The 19,640-nt window shown below is 39.4% G+C and overlaps 1 protein-coding gene across 2 annotated transcripts in view; it reads right to left on the reverse strand.

Moving 5' to 3' along the window:
* Positions 1–644: 644 nt before the first annotated feature.
* The window catches only part of ABCA6 (ATP binding cassette subfamily A member 6), a 58,938-nt gene continuing 39,942 nt past the window's right edge, over positions 645–19,640 (reverse strand). Inside the window, exons 23-39 of one of the 2 annotated variants that reach the window (XM_080825948.1) lie at positions 19,461–19,568; positions 18,469–18,642; positions 17,929–18,042; positions 15,214–15,330; positions 13,492–13,569; positions 11,942–12,033; positions 10,656–10,776; positions 9,020–9,137; positions 8,194–8,285; positions 7,544–7,722; positions 7,010–7,085; positions 6,842–6,936; positions 5,687–5,806; positions 5,352–5,492; positions 3,886–3,965; positions 2,089–2,144; positions 645–1,957 (exon numbers count right to left, since the gene is read on the reverse strand). In XM_080825948.1, the coding sequence (XP_080682074.1) occupies positions 1,856–1,957; positions 2,089–2,144; positions 3,886–3,965; positions 5,352–5,492; positions 5,687–5,806; positions 6,842–6,936; positions 7,010–7,085; positions 7,544–7,722; positions 8,194–8,285; positions 9,020–9,137; positions 10,656–10,776; positions 11,942–12,033; positions 13,492–13,569; positions 15,214–15,330; positions 17,929–18,042; positions 18,469–18,642; positions 19,461–19,568 (1,863 nt within the window). In that variant the 3' untranslated portion in view covers positions 645–1,855. The remainder of the gene's footprint in view (positions 1,958–2,088; positions 2,145–3,885; positions 3,966–5,351; positions 5,493–5,686; positions 5,807–6,841; positions 6,937–7,009; positions 7,086–7,543; positions 7,723–8,193; positions 8,286–9,019; positions 9,138–10,655; positions 10,777–11,941; positions 12,034–13,491; positions 13,570–15,213; positions 15,331–17,928; positions 18,043–18,468; positions 18,643–19,460; positions 19,569–19,640) is intronic. The other variant, XM_080825949.1, reaches the window with a different exon arrangement.

Below are 19,640 nucleotides of genomic sequence, written 5' to 3' on the forward strand. Positions count from 1 at the left end.
ATAATGAATATACGCAAAGATTTCATCATCTTACTATGTGAAATGGTTATATATGTTGTGATCTCATACATTTGAGCAAGACAGGAGAATTTATTGCTTGAATTTTAGAAATAATCTAAACCCAACTCTCATTATGATATGAATTTGCTTTTACAGGGCACTAAAGTATCCTGAATAAATAGTAAGCTATTGATTATTTATCATAATGTTCCAGATATAATTTTGATATGTAATATATGCAGGTAAAATATTTAATTATGTGAGAAATGGGTAAGAAAAAGATTAAAACACAAAAATAAGTGAACAAAAAATACAAATAATTAACACAAAATAAAATACAAACATATAACACTGGAACTTCACCATAAGTTTGAAAGTAAATTAAAACAATTTCAATGTTACATCAGCAGATATGCATATATAGTTAAGAAATTATATATACTGTAATGATTTCACCTATGTAAGAGTATACTAAAGAAAAAAGAAACTGATTTTTTTTTTTTTTTTGCATGGAGGAAGTGTGGTGATCTTTTATTCAATTTCTGTGTTTTTCTTCATTATACAAAAATCCCTCAATGAGCATAACAATGTGTTTTAAGTTATATAACATATCACCAAAAAAAAAAAAACATCAAAAATACTGCTTGGTCTTCAAAAAATTTTCTCATGATATTTAAAATGAAATAGCTATAATTTAAGGAAAAAAATAAAATTACACATAAAACACACTTTTTTAAAATTTAGTAATACAAATGATTTATGCCTGCGTGTGTATAGATATAAAAACACATGATGTACATATGTAAGAAGGAAGTGATTTAAAAATGGCAGTAAATACAGTTAACCCTTGAAGGGCATGGATTTTAACTATACAGGTTCACTTATATACGGGTTTTTTACCATACAGTACAATAAGTGTATTTTTTCCTTATGATTTTCTTAATAACATTATCTTTTCTCTGGCTGACTTTTATAAGAATGTGGCATGTAAAGCATATAACATGCAAACTGTGCTAATTGATGATTTATGTTTTGGGGAAGGCTCCTAGTCAATAGTAGGTTATTAGTGGTTAAGTTTCGGGGGGTACTTGAAAGTTATACTCGGATTTCTGACTGCACAGAGGGTTCGGCACCCTTAACCCCTGTGCTGTGCAAAGGTCGACTGTACACAGAAAACTACTGATGAGGTGATGAGGGAAATCAGCACTCCCCCCAACCATGATGTGGCATTCAAAATCTTAGAAAACGGAACGAATGTTGCTGTGACGTCCCTCATTTCCACAAGGTATGTGTGAATGCTTATCCGATGCATGTGCTCGTTCATGGGTGAGTCCAATGCGCTCCTCGCTCTGAATTTCAAAACAATTTCTGAGAAGACTTCAAAGGTCTTTTCAGAGGTCTTCAGAGGACTTCTTAGGTTTTACTTGTGTTTCAAAGCAAACTTATAAACCTGAGCTTCCCAAATGCATGCGGCACTCCTATAGCTTCTGGCTTGTTGAACAGATCCCTCGTATGGCTCTGCTAGGGAATTTCTCAGTAAGTGTCATTTTTCAAAGTGATCCACCATGTTTGAAGTTCTACTTCAAAAAAATCCCAAGTTGGTGGTTTTATTTCCACAATACCTGCTACCTGGTCTTCAGGTAAATTTATTAATACTTTATATTGCCTGTATCACAGATTTTCTATCATTCCTAAATTTAAGGGGAGGAATAATTCTGACGTGTATTCGTTTGTTAACCAAATGTACAAAATATACCCTGACATTGATGTTAATGATTTTTAAAATTATACATACTGCCAATTATTACATAGAACATAAGCTTATATGACACAAAGTATTAACAGGCTTGAGCTTTTAAAAGTCGTCTGAAGGAGAGAGGAGTTCCAATCTCATGGTTGTATCAATTTCTTCTTCAAAATTTCCCAGCTCCTGCTCCTTAGAAAGCTCTAAGAATACCTAAATAGGAGACAATGCCGAAAGAAAAGGAATGAACAAGTTGGTTATTGTCTTAAAATAAATAGAATACATGCATAATTACTTTCATGTGAAATTTATAGGAATGATATAAACCATAAAAGCTGACCTACCTTTTCCAATGTGCACTGAGAGAGGCTGTACTCTTCCAGGTTAAAATTATGTTTCACTGGGGGGGGGGGGGAAAGATTACTAGTAGACGCTTACAAGATGCTTATTACCAAGAATGTTTTCAAAGTTATACAAAATAAAAATACACACAATTAGTATAAATAGGATATAAAGCTGAATACACGAATGCTTGGAGAAAGAAGGGAGATGTCAAAAGTCATAGAGTTAATATAAATACAAATTAAATGAACTCTGATGTGAGAATTTTCTCATATTACATTCTGATACATTTTATTACATAGTATATGTGTCCTGGGAAACAGAAGTTCCTTGAGGAATTACATAATTGACACATTCTTACACACAAGGAAGATTCCAATCCCATTCCTTTCCCTATGAAAGGACCCAGTGCTTCTGTGTAACTGGCTTCAGCCAGTTTATCTGCTGTACCCAGCTGGAAGCTGTGCGTCCCTGCCAGGAAACCAGATGTACGTATTCACATAGTCACAGTTCTCCACTCCTACACTGAGATCTTCTGTGTGTGTCCACGCTTGGTACCAGGGACAGAGTAGCAGTGAAAACAAAACCCTGCCTTTGTGTATAAACCCCTGCATTCTAGTGGCAGGAATATGGGCATTAAATAAATAAGGACTTAAATATAAAATAAAGGAAATGATGATTGCTACTATACGGGAAAAATAAATGAAGTCGAGGAAACAGAAGTACCAGGCACTCGTTTTTAACAGGACGGCTGGGGTTGGCCATAGTTAGAAGGTGAGAATTGAGCTGAAACTTGAAGGAAGTGAGAGAACAAGCTGGATGTTTGGAAGTAGCAGAATTTCAAGAAGAAGGATCAGCGAGTGCAAAGTCCTAAGGCAGGAGAATGCATGTCTGGTAGCCTTTAGGAAGAGCTAGAAGTCAGGGTGTCTGGACTGAAGGGAGTCAACTGGGGATTCATATTCTCTCAAACACAGTGAACCTGGCTCAAGTCTAAACACTCTATAAATGAATTCACTTAATCTTCCCAATGACCCTGCCCAAGTGGGCACTGATATTACCCCCCCCCCCCCCCCCACTTAGAGACAGATCACCTAGATGTGCAGGGTTTCAGTAGCGTTACCCAGTGCCTCCCAGCTGGTAGAGAGGCTGACCCTGAACTTGTAGCTCTTCACCACTAGGCTGTGTAAAATTACTCCATGACAGTCTGCTGCTGGGACTTTCCCAGCTGGAAGCAGAAAAACGATGATGAAGAGAGAAAGTAGACAATTTCGAATGGCAAGAGGAGTCATGCACGATGGAGGGGACGGACTTAGTGGGAAGGCAGAACAGGCAGCCCAGATGCAGAGAAGTGGATGCGTGGGTGGAAGGTTTTCTGTGGCTTTTATTTTATTAGTGAAATATAAAGCAAGGACATCAACCGAGGGAGAAAAGCAAGAAGGAAATGGGTGTGTAAGGAATAATTTAGGACACTTGGTGTGAATGGGTTGTGCACACACAGGCAATGCAGCACTCACTAAGGGGCTTTGTCAGGTTAAAGTTATGAATTCACAGTAAACCCAGCCAAGCTTAGTTGTGTGTTTTCTGTAGCTTCAGTTCCTGCCACAGAGATTAACCTCTTTCCAGAGAACTGGATTAACGACAGTTGGGGTTAAATCCCACTATTACCTACCATTAGAATTCTTAAAACTATTAAGCATTTGCACATTTTTAAAATGGATTACACAATTACCTACCACGAAATTACTACCTGATGCTGAACTGATTCTTCAAAAGTTTTCTTTTACAATGGTAACTCTTACCTGCCTCTAATTTGCGGAAGGTCTGAGATAGAGGGTAGACATCTGCCGGAGGTAGTTTATAGACCAAGAAGGAGAAGTACCTGGGGACATGAAAATGTCATATCTGACCTTGAGTTTCAAGGGGGAGAAAATGGCCATCAAAGTAAATGCTGATATTAACATCAATTTCCTTTGACGAAAATAAAAGTAATACAAATAAATATACAGCTTACATAAAAAGTGAGTAAAACAACCGATGCAAAATTCTTAAAATGTCTTTGGTGGCTGGCTGCTGGAGATAATTCTTCTAGAAATAAACCAGCATAATTGCATTTATGCTCAGTGTATGCAAACCTTTTGTTGTTGTTGTTGAGCATAGACCATCTGGACTATCCCCTTTGCTTAGCTTAAATTAGTTTGCAATTAATTCATTCACTTAATATTTCATCCTTGCGACCAGAAAGCTCAGGAAAGGGAGATGTGGGGTTAAGAGAGAAGGACCTGATAGGAAGGGTTCAAAAGGCTTTAACTATAAACTTCCCTAACCTGTGAGGAAAGGAAAAGCCAGACGGGGTCTGTGGCCTCTTGTTTCCATGTGCCACTTTCAGCTGGATGACCTCATGCCCATTCTCAGCTCATTCCCTAGTAGTGTGATGCCCCCAGGAGGCCCTAGAGCTGCCCAGACCTCCAGGCTTGGCCCTCTTCAGCCCAGCACCTGCTCTTTCAGGCTTGCCACTCATGGTCTCCCCACTTACTTCGTGACACCAAGAGTGCGGTAGCGGGACTGAGTTGCTTTCCCTGGCATAGTCTCTGATAATTCCGTTATATTTATGCTGTGCTAAAATGGAAATGCCACTTGCTTCTTTGGTGTGCTTACGCCTCCAAGGAATTCCAAATTCGGTTCTAGTTCCACCTCCTTGCCCCCCACTCCCCCAACACACAGACATACACAAACACACAGATATAGGTACACACACACACACACACACATTTCTATTCTCCATTTTGAGGCATGAAAACTCATTAGAGGGAGATTATTTGAGTATCTCGATGGCTGTTTTTTTTCCAACGGGGGAATTCACCTTAAATAGTTACATCTTTTAGATTGTAAATATTTACATCTTTTAAATATTTTCGGGGAGGTCTGTGGAGGGTGCCATGAGTCCAAATCTGGTCCCATGAAGGGTTCTGGGCATGAGAAGTTCCTTTCCCCCAATTTTTCTACATCCTCCTCTGAGCTGGAGACCAGCCTTGGATTGCTGAGGGGGCCCATGTAAGGGGTCCCCAAGCTTTCCTTGGGACAGGAGGACACAGCTTCCTGGGGGGGGTGCCAAATCTTTTACAATCTGGAGGAGTCAGTAAATCCGTTTTTGAGGTCCCTAACTTTTATTATGAAGTCAAATCACCCTGAAGTCTTCACAGAGCAGGAAAGAAACCTCTGAGAGGGTAAAGCCAACACATTTCTCCATAATCAGAAGCTCCTTCACCTTTCCTGCAGTGCGACCTGTGGGAAAAGTTTCAGAATCTCCGTATGAACACAGGTGACTTGGGCAGCTTCCTTCACTCTCAGTTCTAGAATGTAATCCTTGCCGAGTTTGTCTTTTAGGTGTTGGATGGAGCCGATGCACCTATGGGCAAGAAGAAAAACATGTCCGAAAAAATACTGCCCCTTACGTTTTTTACATTCTTAAATTTCAAATGTAGGGGAAAGGGCATCGCTGAGAAACTGATGGGAAGAACTCCAGGTGCTCACGGCGATCTTTCCTTTTCCGCAGGGAATTTCATTTTGAGGGTCAAGCACAGCCTCCAGCAAGACACCCACCTCAGCCTTCCAGACACCATGATAGCGATGCGGTCACATATGGCTTCAGCTTCGGCCAGGTAATGGGTGGTCAGGAGCGCTCCTTTCTCTGTGTTTTTAATGGCTGCCTGGATCACCTGCCTGAAAGGAGCCCAAAAATATCACTGTTAAAAAAAAGGGTAGACAAAAAAGAAATGGAGGAGAAACTGTATAGATAAAATGAATCATATTTCTAACTAAAAAACCAGAACTTTGAACACTGATTAGGTTTTTTGATAACATAAATGATAAAGAAAAGTGTTTAATATTTTTAGGTATGCTAGTGGTATTCTGATTAAGTTTTTTAAAAAGAGGTCTTTATATCTTTTGAATAAATTAATTGATATATTTATAAATAAAGGAAAGGCTGCCTAATATTTGCTTCAAACTGATAGGAGTGGAGGAAAGGAAGTGGGTAGAAGTATAATGGAAAAAGGTGGGCCTTATATGGGTAACTGTTATAATAGGTCATGGGTATATTGGGTTCATAAATGATTCTCTTTACATTTGTGTAAAATTTCCACAATAAACTTCTTTAAAGAGATAGGGAAACTATTGGACAGTCACAAATATGAAATTAGACTGGATGATTTTATTAATCCAAACAGTACATCCTAGAAGGGAAAGTAAAAACAATTTAAAAACTAAGAAAAACTGGATAAGCAAATTTGACAGATTTGGTAAAGGGGGGAAGAAAAGGAAACGGAGAAAATATGTAAGTTAATATCCTCTAAAAAAAGAAACAGTTACATATACCTCAATAATTTAAAAAATTTAACTCCAAATTACAAGACCTAAAATTCCAACACAATACTTAGAGGGTTTTTTTTAACATTAATACCACATAAATATGATACAAAAGAGAGTCTATTTATGAAATATTTATTTTCCTAATGATATAGATTATCTCCACTAAATTAGAAATCAGTGGATTTAGATTTTTCCAAGATCAGGGTTTTATTTAGTCTAGAAAAAAAATTTTTTAAAGTAAGCTAAACACCCAGCATAGGTCTTGAACTCACAATCTTCAGATCAAGAGCTGCTTGCTCTACCGATTGAGCCGGCTGGGTGCCCCATCTAAGCTTGGTTTAAAAACACAACTTTGATAGGAGGTTTACACTCCTGTGTTATGCTCACCACATTTGCTGCTGCCCTTCTGGGTCCATGCCTGTCGAGGGTTCATCCAGGAGCAGGATAGGCGAATTTCCCAGGACGCTCAGCACAAAACACAACTGAAAGGCAGAGAAGCACCTTATTTGCTGCCACCACATGAGCCTTCAGAATACCATCCCGCATCCCACATACCTTTCTGGCGGCTCCTGCCGTTAATTTCTGCGCCTGAACTTCTAGCTGTCCGTGCAGTTTGAAAGTATCCACCAATCTATTGGAAAACAGGAGAATATCCATTCAAAAGAGGATCTTTGGACACTGTAATCCCGCAGAAGATTACAACAGCATTGGAAGGAAGCTAGGCACTACTACTCGGAAACTCATGATCCTAGAGAGAAAGAGTTTGTTTTGGGACAGGAAAGATATTTCATCTCATAAAAAGTTCTAAAGAATAGCTAGAATTTTGAATTTGGAACGGAAGTGGACGATTATTCGTGGTTATTCATTCATTGAACACTGTCAATTATTTTATGCGATTTTTTTTTTAAAGATCCCTCAATTGAGGATGCTGGAAATAGCTCCCGTCCCTCCAACCCTGCTCTACTGCTGATACTCTCGGATAAGGTGCAGACGTCATTTCTACTCTCCATTCTTCATCAGTGAATTCACCATCAGTGGAACAAGCTTCCCTGGCTCTGGACACAAAAGAATCCCGTGACTTCTCTTTACCGTGAAATGGCAACGGTGGCGTCCCCTTTCCTCAGCCCTTTGATGGCGGCAAAGATCTCCAGATGTTCCCTCACTGTCAGGTTGGGCCAGAGCACGTTCTCCTGAGGACAGTATCCTGGGAAGCTGACTGTGTTGTTTCCCTGATGATCCCAAACCAAACCACATCCTTTCAGTTCTACCTAAGAAAGGAAACTGGTTTTAGAAACACAGGTAGCCTTTTCTCCAATCTCACACTCAAGAAACTGACATGTAGCTAATAAATACCTAAATTTTTTGAGCATCAAAGAAATATTCTATCAGTGAACTCTTACGGTATTTGTCTTACTCTGTCTGACTTATTTCACTTAACATTATGCCCTTTATAATCTACATTGTTGCAAGTGATAGAAATATTGAAATCATTCTATTGTACACCTAAAAGTAATATAACACTGTATGCTAATTGTACTTCAATAAGAAAATGTTTAATTAGAAAGATAAATAGCTACATAAAAATTAAAAAGCTAAAACAATACACATTATAGGAATTCACACATTTATTATGGAAAACTATTTAAATTATTAAAAGTAGAGTCTTATAAAGATATAACCTACATTTATCATGAAATGTCTATTTTGGGGATGAAAATCATGGTGTCATTTCTTACTACCTCTCCAGCTGTTGGCTTCGTGATCCCAGAAATCATTCTAATAGATGAGCTTTTACCAGCACCGTTAGGTCCTAGCAATCCCAAAATTTCACCTGAAAGACAATCACTGATTATCAGTCTCGAAAGTGAGTTATCATATACCTGTTTATTCAAACCTTTTGAGATATGTACACCCCCCCCAGTACTGTTTTGAGATTTTTAACATATATGTAATTCAGGTCACCAAACCATGTTCTCTAACTCCTATAATTATATGAAATATTAGTGAAAAGCTTATGGATTTGATGTCAATAAGCCTTTTGTTTTCCACATTACATTTTCAGTGAAAAATGAGCCAGATTCTTTTTGGTAGTAGATGGCTAATGTGCTAAGTACATGTTTAAGTGATTCCTAAACTTGGGAAGTCAGGGACATTTTCTCCATCCCTAATTCCCCCACCTGTGTCTAAGCCACCACCATCTTTCATCTGAACTAATATAAATTTAGCCTCTTGTCTGCCACCCAGATTTACAAACAATAGCCAACGTGTTAAGTTTTTTTCAAAACTTAAGGGGTAACAAAAAGCTAGCTAAAAACCCTCCAGTGGCATTCCACTGATTTGCTATAAAAATCTAAGACCTTCACCGTATTTCACAAAGTGGGACTTTCTTATTTCCTTCATGATTCTATTCCGGAACCCAGAGGTCCCTAGCATGCTCAAAAAATACGTGTTGAATGAATGAATGCATGCCTGCACGCTTGAGCAAGTACAATGGCACCTATACCAGAGATGTTCAGTGGGCATTTCCGAAATAATGGTGAATAAAGTTAAGTGATTCTTCCGAACCTTTTTTAACACAGAAGGAGATACTTCTTGCTGCTATTTTTTTCCTCCTCTTTGAGAAGCAACTTTTCTTCTGACCTGCATACTCTTTGTGCAGACAGCTAGCAATTATGACAGGTTTCTGGAATAGAGGACAGTGTGATGTTTCCTCTTAACCTTCAGAGACTTTACATTCCTATGTTCTCATTACTGTACACTTTCTTACTCTATGTCATAAAATGAAGTATATTTTATTTTCATTTTGTAAATGTTTAAAAAAAGATACATGCATTGATTTTGAGACAGAGAGAGAGAGAGAGAGAGCACGGCCTGGAGGGGCAAATGGAGAGGGGGAGAGAGAATCTGGAGCAGACTCCCCGCTGGGCATGGAACCCAACACAGGACTTGATCCCACGACCCTAAGATCATGACCTGAGCCAAAATCAGGAATCAGAGGCTTAAAGGACTGAGCCACCCAGGTGCCCCAAAACGGAGTATATGTTAAACTGACAGTAATCTATATTGCCTGTTTCAAATGTAACCTGGAATCATCGACACCAACAATATCTCTAAATCTCTTAAATCTATCTTCTAAAATAAAACAATATAGGGAAGCCCAGGTGGCTCAGTCGGTCACGTGTCTGCCTTCAGCTCAGGTCATGATCACAGGGTCCTCGGATGGAGCCCTGTGTTGGGCTCCCTGCTCAGCGGGAAGTCTGTTTCTGCCTCTGCCTCTGTCCCCACCTCCTGCTCCTGCTTATTCTCTCTCTCTTTCTCTTGCAAATAAATAAGTAAATAAAATATGTTTTAAAAATAAAATAAAATGGTATAGATTCAGGGAAACTGGCTCATTGCCTTCCCAGAAGAGTCTAGGCTCATGGACACATCACAATATCTAAATCAGACAAAAGAATAACCCTTCAAATCCTAATCCCTATCCAGCATTTTATAACAAATCTCACACAAATTCTCCAACTCACGAAAATCTTTGGTTTTGAAATTACAGCTCTCCTTATCAAAGCCTATTTTCCTCTAAAGAACAATAAAACCATTATGTTCTGTGTGCTCCTTTGAGCTTCTGGGATACTCTTAAGAAGCACCTACATATTTAATAACAATGATAATACACCAAGCTCCCAACGTTCGAAATGGAAACCAGCATATCGACCTCTCTTCTTCATAGTTCTTGAATGTAGGTCCATTAACATCTACTCTGTCACTTGCTTTTCTTTCTTTCTTTTTTTTTTTTTTTTAAGAATTTTTTTATTCATGGGGCGCCTGGGTGGCTCAGTGGGTTAAAGCCTCTGCCTTCGGCTCAGGTCATGATCCCAGGGTCCTGGGATTGAGCCCCCCATCGGGCTTTCTGCTCAGCAGGGAGCCTGCTTCCCCATCTCTCTCTGCCTGCTTGTGATCTCTGTCTGTCAAATAAATAAATAAAATCTTAAAAAAAAGAATTTTTTATTCATTTATTAGAGAGAGAGAGAGAGAGAGAGAACACGCAGGGGGGAGGAGGAGCAGAGGGAGAGGGAGAAGCAGATTCCCCACTGAGTAGGGAGACCCGCATGGGCTCAATCCCAGGACCCTGGGACCATAACCTGCCCCGAAGTCAGACGCCCAACGAGCTGAGCCCCCCAGGCGCCCCAGTCACTTGCTTTTCTACCTCGTCTGCCTGCGAAGTGGTCAGGGCAGTGGCTGCTCTTTGTCTTTCTGCTTTAACGTCTTCATCCTCATCGACAGGTTCTTCGGGGTTAGGTCGAGCCCCTCTGCTTTGAGGGGAAATTCTGTAGAGAAATGAAACGTAGGACATAAGGTTTTCTTGTTAGGCAGGACGTCCCTCAGATCAGCTTCTCTGTGGTTTTACCAGCCTTTCTCTCAATACGCTGCTGATGGTCGTGGCCCTGGGAATACTGTTTCTGCTTCAACCAAGAATTCCCATTCCGGTTGCCAGAATCCCCTTCTCATTGCTGTCATTCTTCCAGTTAGAATCTTTGACCCTTGCCAATGTGCTGGCAACGACTGCTGCTTCTTTAAAAATCAGGTCACCTGGGGCGCCTGGGTGGCTCAGTGGGTTAAGCTTCTGCCTTAGGCTCAGGTCATGATCCCAGGGTCCTGGGATCGAGCCCCGAATCGGGCTCTCTGCTCAGCGGGGAGCCTGCTTCCCCACCTCTCTCTCTACTTGCCTCTCTGCCTACTTGTGATCTCTGTCAAATAAATAAATAAAATCTTAAAAAAATAAATAAAATATTTTAAAAAAATAATAAAATAAAGAAAATAAAATAAAAATCAGGTCACCTACATTGTCTCTGTTGACTCTGAGCCCATCTGAGTCACACGGACATTTGCCCTCAGCATTTTTTCCCATTCACCCTTCCTAGAGCCCCTGTACAATGTCCATCTTTTTTTTTTTTTTAAAGAATTTATTTATTTGACAGAGAGTGAGAGAAGGAGAGAGAGCACAAGCAAGGGAAGGAGCAGAGGGAGAGGGGGAAGCAGGCTCCCCGCTCAGCAAGGAGCCCAATGCGGGACTCGATCCCAGGACCCTGATCATGACCTGAGCTGAAGGCAGAGGCTTAACCCACTGAGCCACCCGGGTGCCCCTGTGCAATGTCCATCTTATGGAACACTCTGACCTATGGGAGGTTGCTCAGCTACTTCCACCCCATCTCCTCTTTTCAAAGACGTGCGATCAGCTCAGATGAAAAACTGGCATATCTGAGTACTCGTCAAATTTCTGAGGAACTGAAAACCTCCCTCCGCTGGTTAGTGGCAGATCTCTGACTGAGAGTCCTATTACCAGGCAATCAGCCAGGAATCCACGGACATCGTGAAAACCGGCATCCTGCTTACGTGGCAAATATCAATCCACATTAACAGGTCAGTCGTGCGGCCCACTACGGAGGAACGTTAAAATATGATATTAAGTTCGCAATTAAGTTTTATCCCAACCTGAAAACGGGATCCTTTCGCATTATTTTCTTTCCGCATTTTGTCTCCATGCATCTTAGGATAAAAACAAATAACAAAGCCTGCAAGTAAGGCTAGGAACAAAGAAAAACAGTTATATATAGGTACAAGTTCACAAATATTACTTAAACATCTGAAATAAATTGGTGCCCTTTGTCTTCAGGTAAAATACCTATGAGAACCATTTTTACGAATACATTTGAGAACCATTTTTACAAATCAGGGGGAAAATCCAGCTTGGTGGCACCTGCCTCTTTTCTTCTCACAATCCACATCCTGTCTGTCAACCAATTCTATCTGTTCTACCTTCAAAATTACCCAGAACCCAACTTCTCGCCCCTGCCTGTGCTGCTCCCACCCAGATCCAGGCCATCATAATTTCCCATTACAATAGTGTAACACCTTGTTACCTAGCCTCCTTCCTCTTCTCCCTGTGCCCCAAACATCTGTTCTCAATCCAGTCACTAGAAGTACCCTTTTTTTTCTTTTTAAGATTTTATTTAATTTGACAGACAGAGATCACAGGTAGGCAGAGAGGCAGGCAGAGAGAGAGGAAGGGAAGCAGGCTCCCCGCTGAGCAGAGAGCCCGATGTGGGACTCGATCCCAGGACCCTGGGATCATGACCTGAGCTGAAGGCAGAGGCTTTAACCCACTGAGCCACCCCGGCGCCCAGAAGTACTCTTTTAAAAAAGTAAGTCTGATCATACTGCTTTGCTTAAAAAACCCTCCATTGATTCCTTGGTTACTCAAAGAAAATTTAAAGTCTTTGCAGTGACCTAGACTGCTCTGTGCGGCCCCTTCCATCCACCGTGCACTTCATCCTGTGACTTCCATGACCTTCTCTTGTGCTACTCTCCCCTTGGGCATTTGGCTACAATCACCCTGACCTCTTGGTTGACCCTGGAATAAGCCAGCATCACCTATGCCCTCCTACTAGAATGTTCTTTCCCAAGCTATCCCTGTAGGTTGCCTCCTTGTCCCCCTCAGATCTTTGCTTCTCAATCAGGCTTTTCCTGACTGACCATCTGACACCACATATATTATCTGTCTCCTTCCACCACGATATAAATGCCATAGGACCAGGCACTTCTGTCCGTATTTGCTCCTGTGCCTAGAAAAGTAGTGACACATTGTATTCAGAGACAGCAGTTTTCTTCAGCTTAAATACACCGATATAATCATTTTCCCCTTTCATTTTTATTATTCAACTTTGCCCTTTTTATCTCTAATTCAAAGGATTTCAGTTACATCGCACCTGTATTTCTTACATGGTCTCTCAAATTTGGAGATGGCGATAAATAAATGTGAGAAATTAATTTGATATTACATTCTGGACCTACACAGTCCACACAGACACATAAAAATAACTCATGATTTGGAATCACGTCTGAATGGTCTTATTCTGAGACTATATTAAAAACACTTTCAAAGTTGGCACACATTAGACAAACCAAATGGTTATGATACCAAATGCTAACTACCCCCCTCCAAAAAAAAAAAAAAAGGTGAAGAGGTAGAAAGTCCGTCTTACTATTAGGCATACTAGAAGATCAACTCCACTCGGGTCATATTTGTGGTCTGGGTATTTTGGTTGGTGCTCGTAAGCTCTCTGCAAAGACAAAAAGAAAAACACCTAAACGCAAGTTCATCACTTTATGATTTGCATTTCAGTGACATGGAATTCCACATGTTGCATTTTTCCTTCATTAAGCATGATTCCCCTGTGTGCACTGGTGACAAGCAATTCCCTGCAGAAAAGAAAGTGGACCCCCACTCAACACTATCACTCAGTGAACAGGTAACGTACGTCTGTTCTTCTTTTCTGATTTTTTTCTTTAATGTTTAGGTTTAGGGTTTGCCTCAAGTCTACTGAAAGAATAACAGAGAGAGGAGCCTGCATTGTGAAAAGTAACAGGGGTTGACCGTATTTGTCCTAAACATCCTTCAAGAGCCTTTTCTGGGCCCCTTCCTACCCCAGTGGTGACTTGCCCAAGAAAATAATTAGCCCCATAATGTTATTCTTTCTTCATCAATCAATGGCTTCAGAAAGTAACTCATTCCTCCTAAACAATGTACGACAGATCTAGGTTAATGTAGCTCACTTTGTAGGTCTGCTTACATCTTGGGAAGCAAATGTTTTAAGCGAAGGAATGAATTTTTAGTTGAGAATTCTAAGTGTTGCTCAATTAATGGAAAAGCGTTTTTTTATTATTGGAAATTCAGAAGTTTTATTCTCTCTCTCTCTCTCTCTCTCTTTTATTATGTTATGAAAAGTGCTTTTGTAGACAGAAGTCTTTCCCAGGATCCCAAGAACACAAGCGATGAGGGCAGCTTTCTCTACTTTCACTGAAGTTTCATCCAGGATGGTGCGGGGCTCTAAAGGGTATGTTCCTGACTGAGCTCTTGGGGGTCATCCCATCGTACACTTATTTCCAGTTAAATCAAGGCTTCTTTAATGCCTTCTGGTCTCTCCTCCTTCAATTCCTTTGCTTCTCTCCACAGAACATGCTTACCTTCTGCCCTACTCTCTTGCTAATGAATTCTAACTCAATCTTTAGGATTCTGTTTAAGCATTACTTCCCCAGGAAGAATTCTCTGACTCTCTAGATTGTGTCAGCTGTGCTATGTACTCCGTGCTTGCCAGTTTGCCCTTCTTCTTTGGATCCTTTAAGCCCTTTGCATTGACTTGTTTGAGGTCTGTCTTCGTCTCCACCAAGCTCTCTGAAAGGATGGGCTGTGCTGTCTTGTTCATTAGGTGTCCCCAACGACCAGCACAGTGCCTAATACAGAATACTGTTTAATATATATTTTTGAATAAATAAATGGTATTGTATATGATTTTATCCTTGCAGTGGATAATGAATACCCATTAAACGAGGCAACATTTTTTCAATCTGCCATTAGTTTTTAATAGCATTTGACAATGCTTGTGTTTTGCAATAGAGCATAGGGCAAAGCTTTTTAAACAGCTTTATTGAGATTAATATTTTATGCTATCAAATTCATTCATTTTAAGTATACAATTCAAGGATTTTTAGTAAATTTACAGAGTTGGGAGAGCGTCACCACAATTCAACTTAATAACATCTCCATCACCCCAAAGAGATACCTCACAAGCATTTGTGGCCAATCCCCATTCCCACTCCAACCCCAGGAAACCACCAGCCTGCATTCTGTCTTTACAGATCTGGGGTGAAGCACTTTAAAAGGCTGCATGTTCAAAGTTAATGACACTGTTGGTAATATTTCTTACCTGTGCCAGAAAGGCTAGAAATCCACCCATGGTAGTTGAGGGAACAAATACCATGCTAGAAATCAAGGTAGGCAAGTTGAAATGAAGCAGCATAATGTCAAACATAATGATTGAGGTCTACAAGGCAAGTTAAAATACATTGCAAGTCAGACATACGCAGTCCATTGATATTAGGGAAAATATTTAAGATGTAAGTGTTCTCATCATATACATCAGAATTTTCCCACATACAGATTCACTGCTTTCAGAGGGAGAAAAGGAGAGAGGGGTTTTTGTTAATGAGAATAAATGTGACCGTCAGCTACCCAACAGAAAAATTTTCTATCAAAATCCAGAGATTAAGGTGAACGCTAAAGTAACCAGGTAGACTATAAAAATCCGGAGATTAAGGTGAACGCTAAAGTAACCAGGTAGACTATAAAAATCCGGAGATTAAGGTGAACGCTAAAGTAACCAGGTAGACTATAAAAATCCGGAGATTAAGGTGAACGCTAAAGAAACCAGGTAGGCTTTCTGACCGTGCATTAAGAGTCATCTAAGACAATAAGATAAAAGAGAAATTAACTTTTTATTGCTAAGGTAACAATATTGTGAATGTATAAAAACTGTATTGGATGAAAAGCTAAACAGGTAGTTGTATTAAAAAGTCCGTGCTGCCTCCCGCCTAGACTAAAGCTTTTCTAAATGTCCTCTCTGGTCCATGTCTTCCCCATTCCAAACAAATAATTTTAATGAGAGTGTGCATTTTGATTGCAACGGACTTGTTCTCTGTTAAAATACTGGTAAATGTGGGACGGGGGATAAAGATAATTTTTCATTGTTCCATTTTAAGGATAGTTTATCAGTCAACAAGTGTGTGTTGAGCACTATATTGAACTTCTGCTGGATCTTATTACTGTATGAATTACAATAAAAACACAAATAATTGTAACTACTAAATTCGCTGAATATTAAACAAACACCAGGCAGTAAGAATCTAGCATGTTGGGGCGCCTGGGTGGCTCAGTCATTAAGCGTCTGCCTTCAGCTCAGGTCATGATCCCAGGGTCCTGGGATCGAGCCCCGCATCGGACTCCCTGCTCAGCGGGAAGCCTGCTTCTCCCTCTCCCACTCCCCCTGCCTGTGTTCCCTCTCTCTCGCTGTGTCTCTCTTGTCAAATAAATACATAAAATCTTAAAAAAAAAAAAAAAAGAATTTAGCATGCACTGTTTGCTTTAATCCTCACAACAACTCCATCATGTGGTCATTCTTACTATCCCCTCCTTATATATGGGAAATTCAGGGTTCAGAGAAAGAAAGAACAGCCTCACACCACACAGTTAGCGAGTGAGAAAGCTGAAATTCAAAACCCTATGTGGGTGTAATTCCTAAGTCTTTAGGTCAGAAGACTATACTGTTTTGTGGGACTGTTATGTAGGGGAATGTTGTGTGACTACTAAGTCAACTTACAGTTTGGGGGGAATGTAATCTACAAATCAAAAGCAATTGTGAATAAAACCCAATAACCTGCAATCAAGTGTTCAGTCAGAGCACAGTAAACATTTTAGATGGCAAATCCAAAAAACCTTTCTCATTTTGCAACCACCACGATCTCTCTACAAAGGTGTCACGTGATTATTCATGTTGACATTATTTCTCTCCTCTTGGTTTCCATGACATCACATGTATCTAGTTTTTTCTCCCAGTTCCTTATTTTTGATAACTACAAGTCTATGGGTCGACTTAGCTAACGGCTCTTATTCTACTAAGCTTCCAAGTTTCTTCTTTTGTGAGTTGCTTTTTCCTCTTTTCTCATTCACTAGAACAAGAGAGGACTGCAAACCACATCAAAGGAAACATAGTATCACCCACGGTATTAAGAAGGTACACGATTATCCCTTCACCATGGGCTGAAAGGCACTTCCTTACCAGACAGGGGCTTAAGATACCCATGAGGGACCACATCCTGTGGGCCAGGAGAGTCCAACGAATTAACAGCTGAGTGTGGCTTCACTCAGTAATGAGGGGACCTTGCCTATACTTTCCTTCCAAATATATCCAAGATCACAAAAGAACAATTGTACTTACCATCATCTGATCCATTTTAATATAGGCTCTGTGAGTCCTAAGACTAACATAGCTTAAATTTATACAAACTGCATAATGAAAGATCAATTACCACATTACACATCCTGAACATCTATTTTAAATGAAATTATAAGTTCTTCGTATCAGGCATCAAATTATTGCACACTGGTTGAGGTCTCCATGAAAATGTATGATGTATGAGCCCCCTCAAGTCAAGATGTTGATCAACATAAACTTTAAAACAGTATTGTTAACCATCCTACTACCTCATATTTTTTGACATCAGGAATGAACATAAGGTCTGAGACTTCAATTTTATTCTTGAGCCGTCCCTGATTTTTATGTGGCCTTAAACAAGTACTCAACTTTTTTCCCTCTATATAATGAGGGGAATTATACCAGATGATGTTGCATATTTTTTTTCAAATCTGACATCAAATATTCCATAAGCATGTAGCTTTTCAGTGGTATAAGAATGCAATAGACAAGGACAGTGAAATAGATTCACATGTAAAAGAAAAAGGGAAAATAATTAGAAATTGTAAATGTGTATTATACTGTAATATTTCTCAAGGCAAAGATGATTATATTTATGTTCCCCTGAAAGTTACTCTATCTCTCTGTTTATATGTTTGTATATGTACTTACGATATAGAAGCAAAATGACCAAAGGCCACTATTTTTTTTCCACTTGCGAGAAATAAATGATATCACATATGTCAAGAAGACAAGTGATGTTGCATAACCGAGCCCAAATACAACCTGAAAATAATACAAATAATATCAAAGTCAAACACTGTAGTAGTCACAGAAGGAAACATTAAATTACACATATTTTTAAATATCTTCTTTCAGGGATACCTGGCTGGCTCTCTGGGTTAAGTGTCTGACTTTGGCTCAGGTCCTGATCTTGGGACCCTGGGATGGAACCTTGCATTGGGTTTCCTGATCAGCAGGGAGCCTGCTTCTCCCTCTCCCTCTGCCCCTTCCCTCTATTCATGCTCTCTCTCTCTCAAAGAAATAAATCAAAATCTTAAAAAAAAAATTATTGTACATGCACTTTGAATTTTTTTGTTTTAGTTTATGACGAAATAGAAATGAAAATGTCTTACTTACAGAAAGTATCAAATGTTATGATTTATCATGGAATTACTTTATAAGAGATTGTCTATATAACGTGTTACTTACCAGACTGAACACGATGCGACTTGTGATATAAATCTCTGTTATGTTGGCTATGTAAAAAATTAAATACATCAAAAGGAGAAGGAAAACGAAGAAGCTGATATCCACTAGCGCCTGCCCACACCAGTAGGCAGAAGGATAGAGGCCTGAAATCCATAGCTGGGACTTAACTCTTTTCTGATGAGAAAACACAGGATATACACAGATCCAGTTGAAATCCAAATTCAAAACAAGCACACTGAGAGAGATTTTAAGACAAATATAACCAAATCAGTTTAAATCTTCTAACAATTTAATTATGTATATACTGTTTGGAATTTGAGGTCTAAACAGCAATTCCAAAAGGATGGTCACTGTGCAAATGAATATTGTTTTATTTTATAAGTTTGATTCCCAGCACCACTTTAACTCATGCATAATGAAGAGAAAAGCAGATCTCATAATAATCAAGGCATAAACTTCCTTCAAAAGAGATGTTATTCTGCGACCCGAAGGACAATAAATTATCCATTATCCAAATGTGTTATGGGGGTTACTGGCTCAGAATAGTGAAGGATGACCTCTCTAAATCTGATTTAACGGTTTTGCCTTGGATAACAGACATGACCAAATGCAAATATAACCAAAAAGGTTATTTGCCACAGTAGAAAGGGGATTTAAGTCTTACATCTTGTCCTCAATTTAAACATCAGTGATTTCTTCCTTTTCACTGGGAAATAATGTCATCAAAAGTTGTGTAATAGTCCCCTTTACAAGTATAGATTAATTTGAGTCCCTGTAAAATTACTGCATGTTTCCTGCAATTTCAAAGTAAAAAATATTTTGTGTTCTTAGAAGTAAAGTTTCTGACTCGACAGAAATAATGCTTAACTACATTATCGAAATCAGACATATGCTTATCTGTTTTTCTTACAGGAAAACATGTTGGACACATGGCACTTAAATCACAATTACTGGAGTCCCTGAAGTTTCTCATTTTTTTCCCCTTCTCTTACTTTGTAATCACTGATACTGCTCATGGAGATGTAAGGTGAAATGCTGCACACAACCCAAAACAAGAACATGGAACCTTCCGGCAGTCCAGTCCAGTAGATCATAAAGTTCTGAAAATATAAAAGGTATTTCAAACTTGTGACTATTTTAAAAAATGAAACAAATACTAATGTGCTCTATCA

This window comes from Martes martes (assembly GCF_963455335.1).
Source record: "Martes martes genome assembly, chromosome: 16".
NCBI classification, from domain to species: Eukaryota; Metazoa; Chordata; class Mammalia; order Carnivora; family Mustelidae; genus Martes; species Martes martes.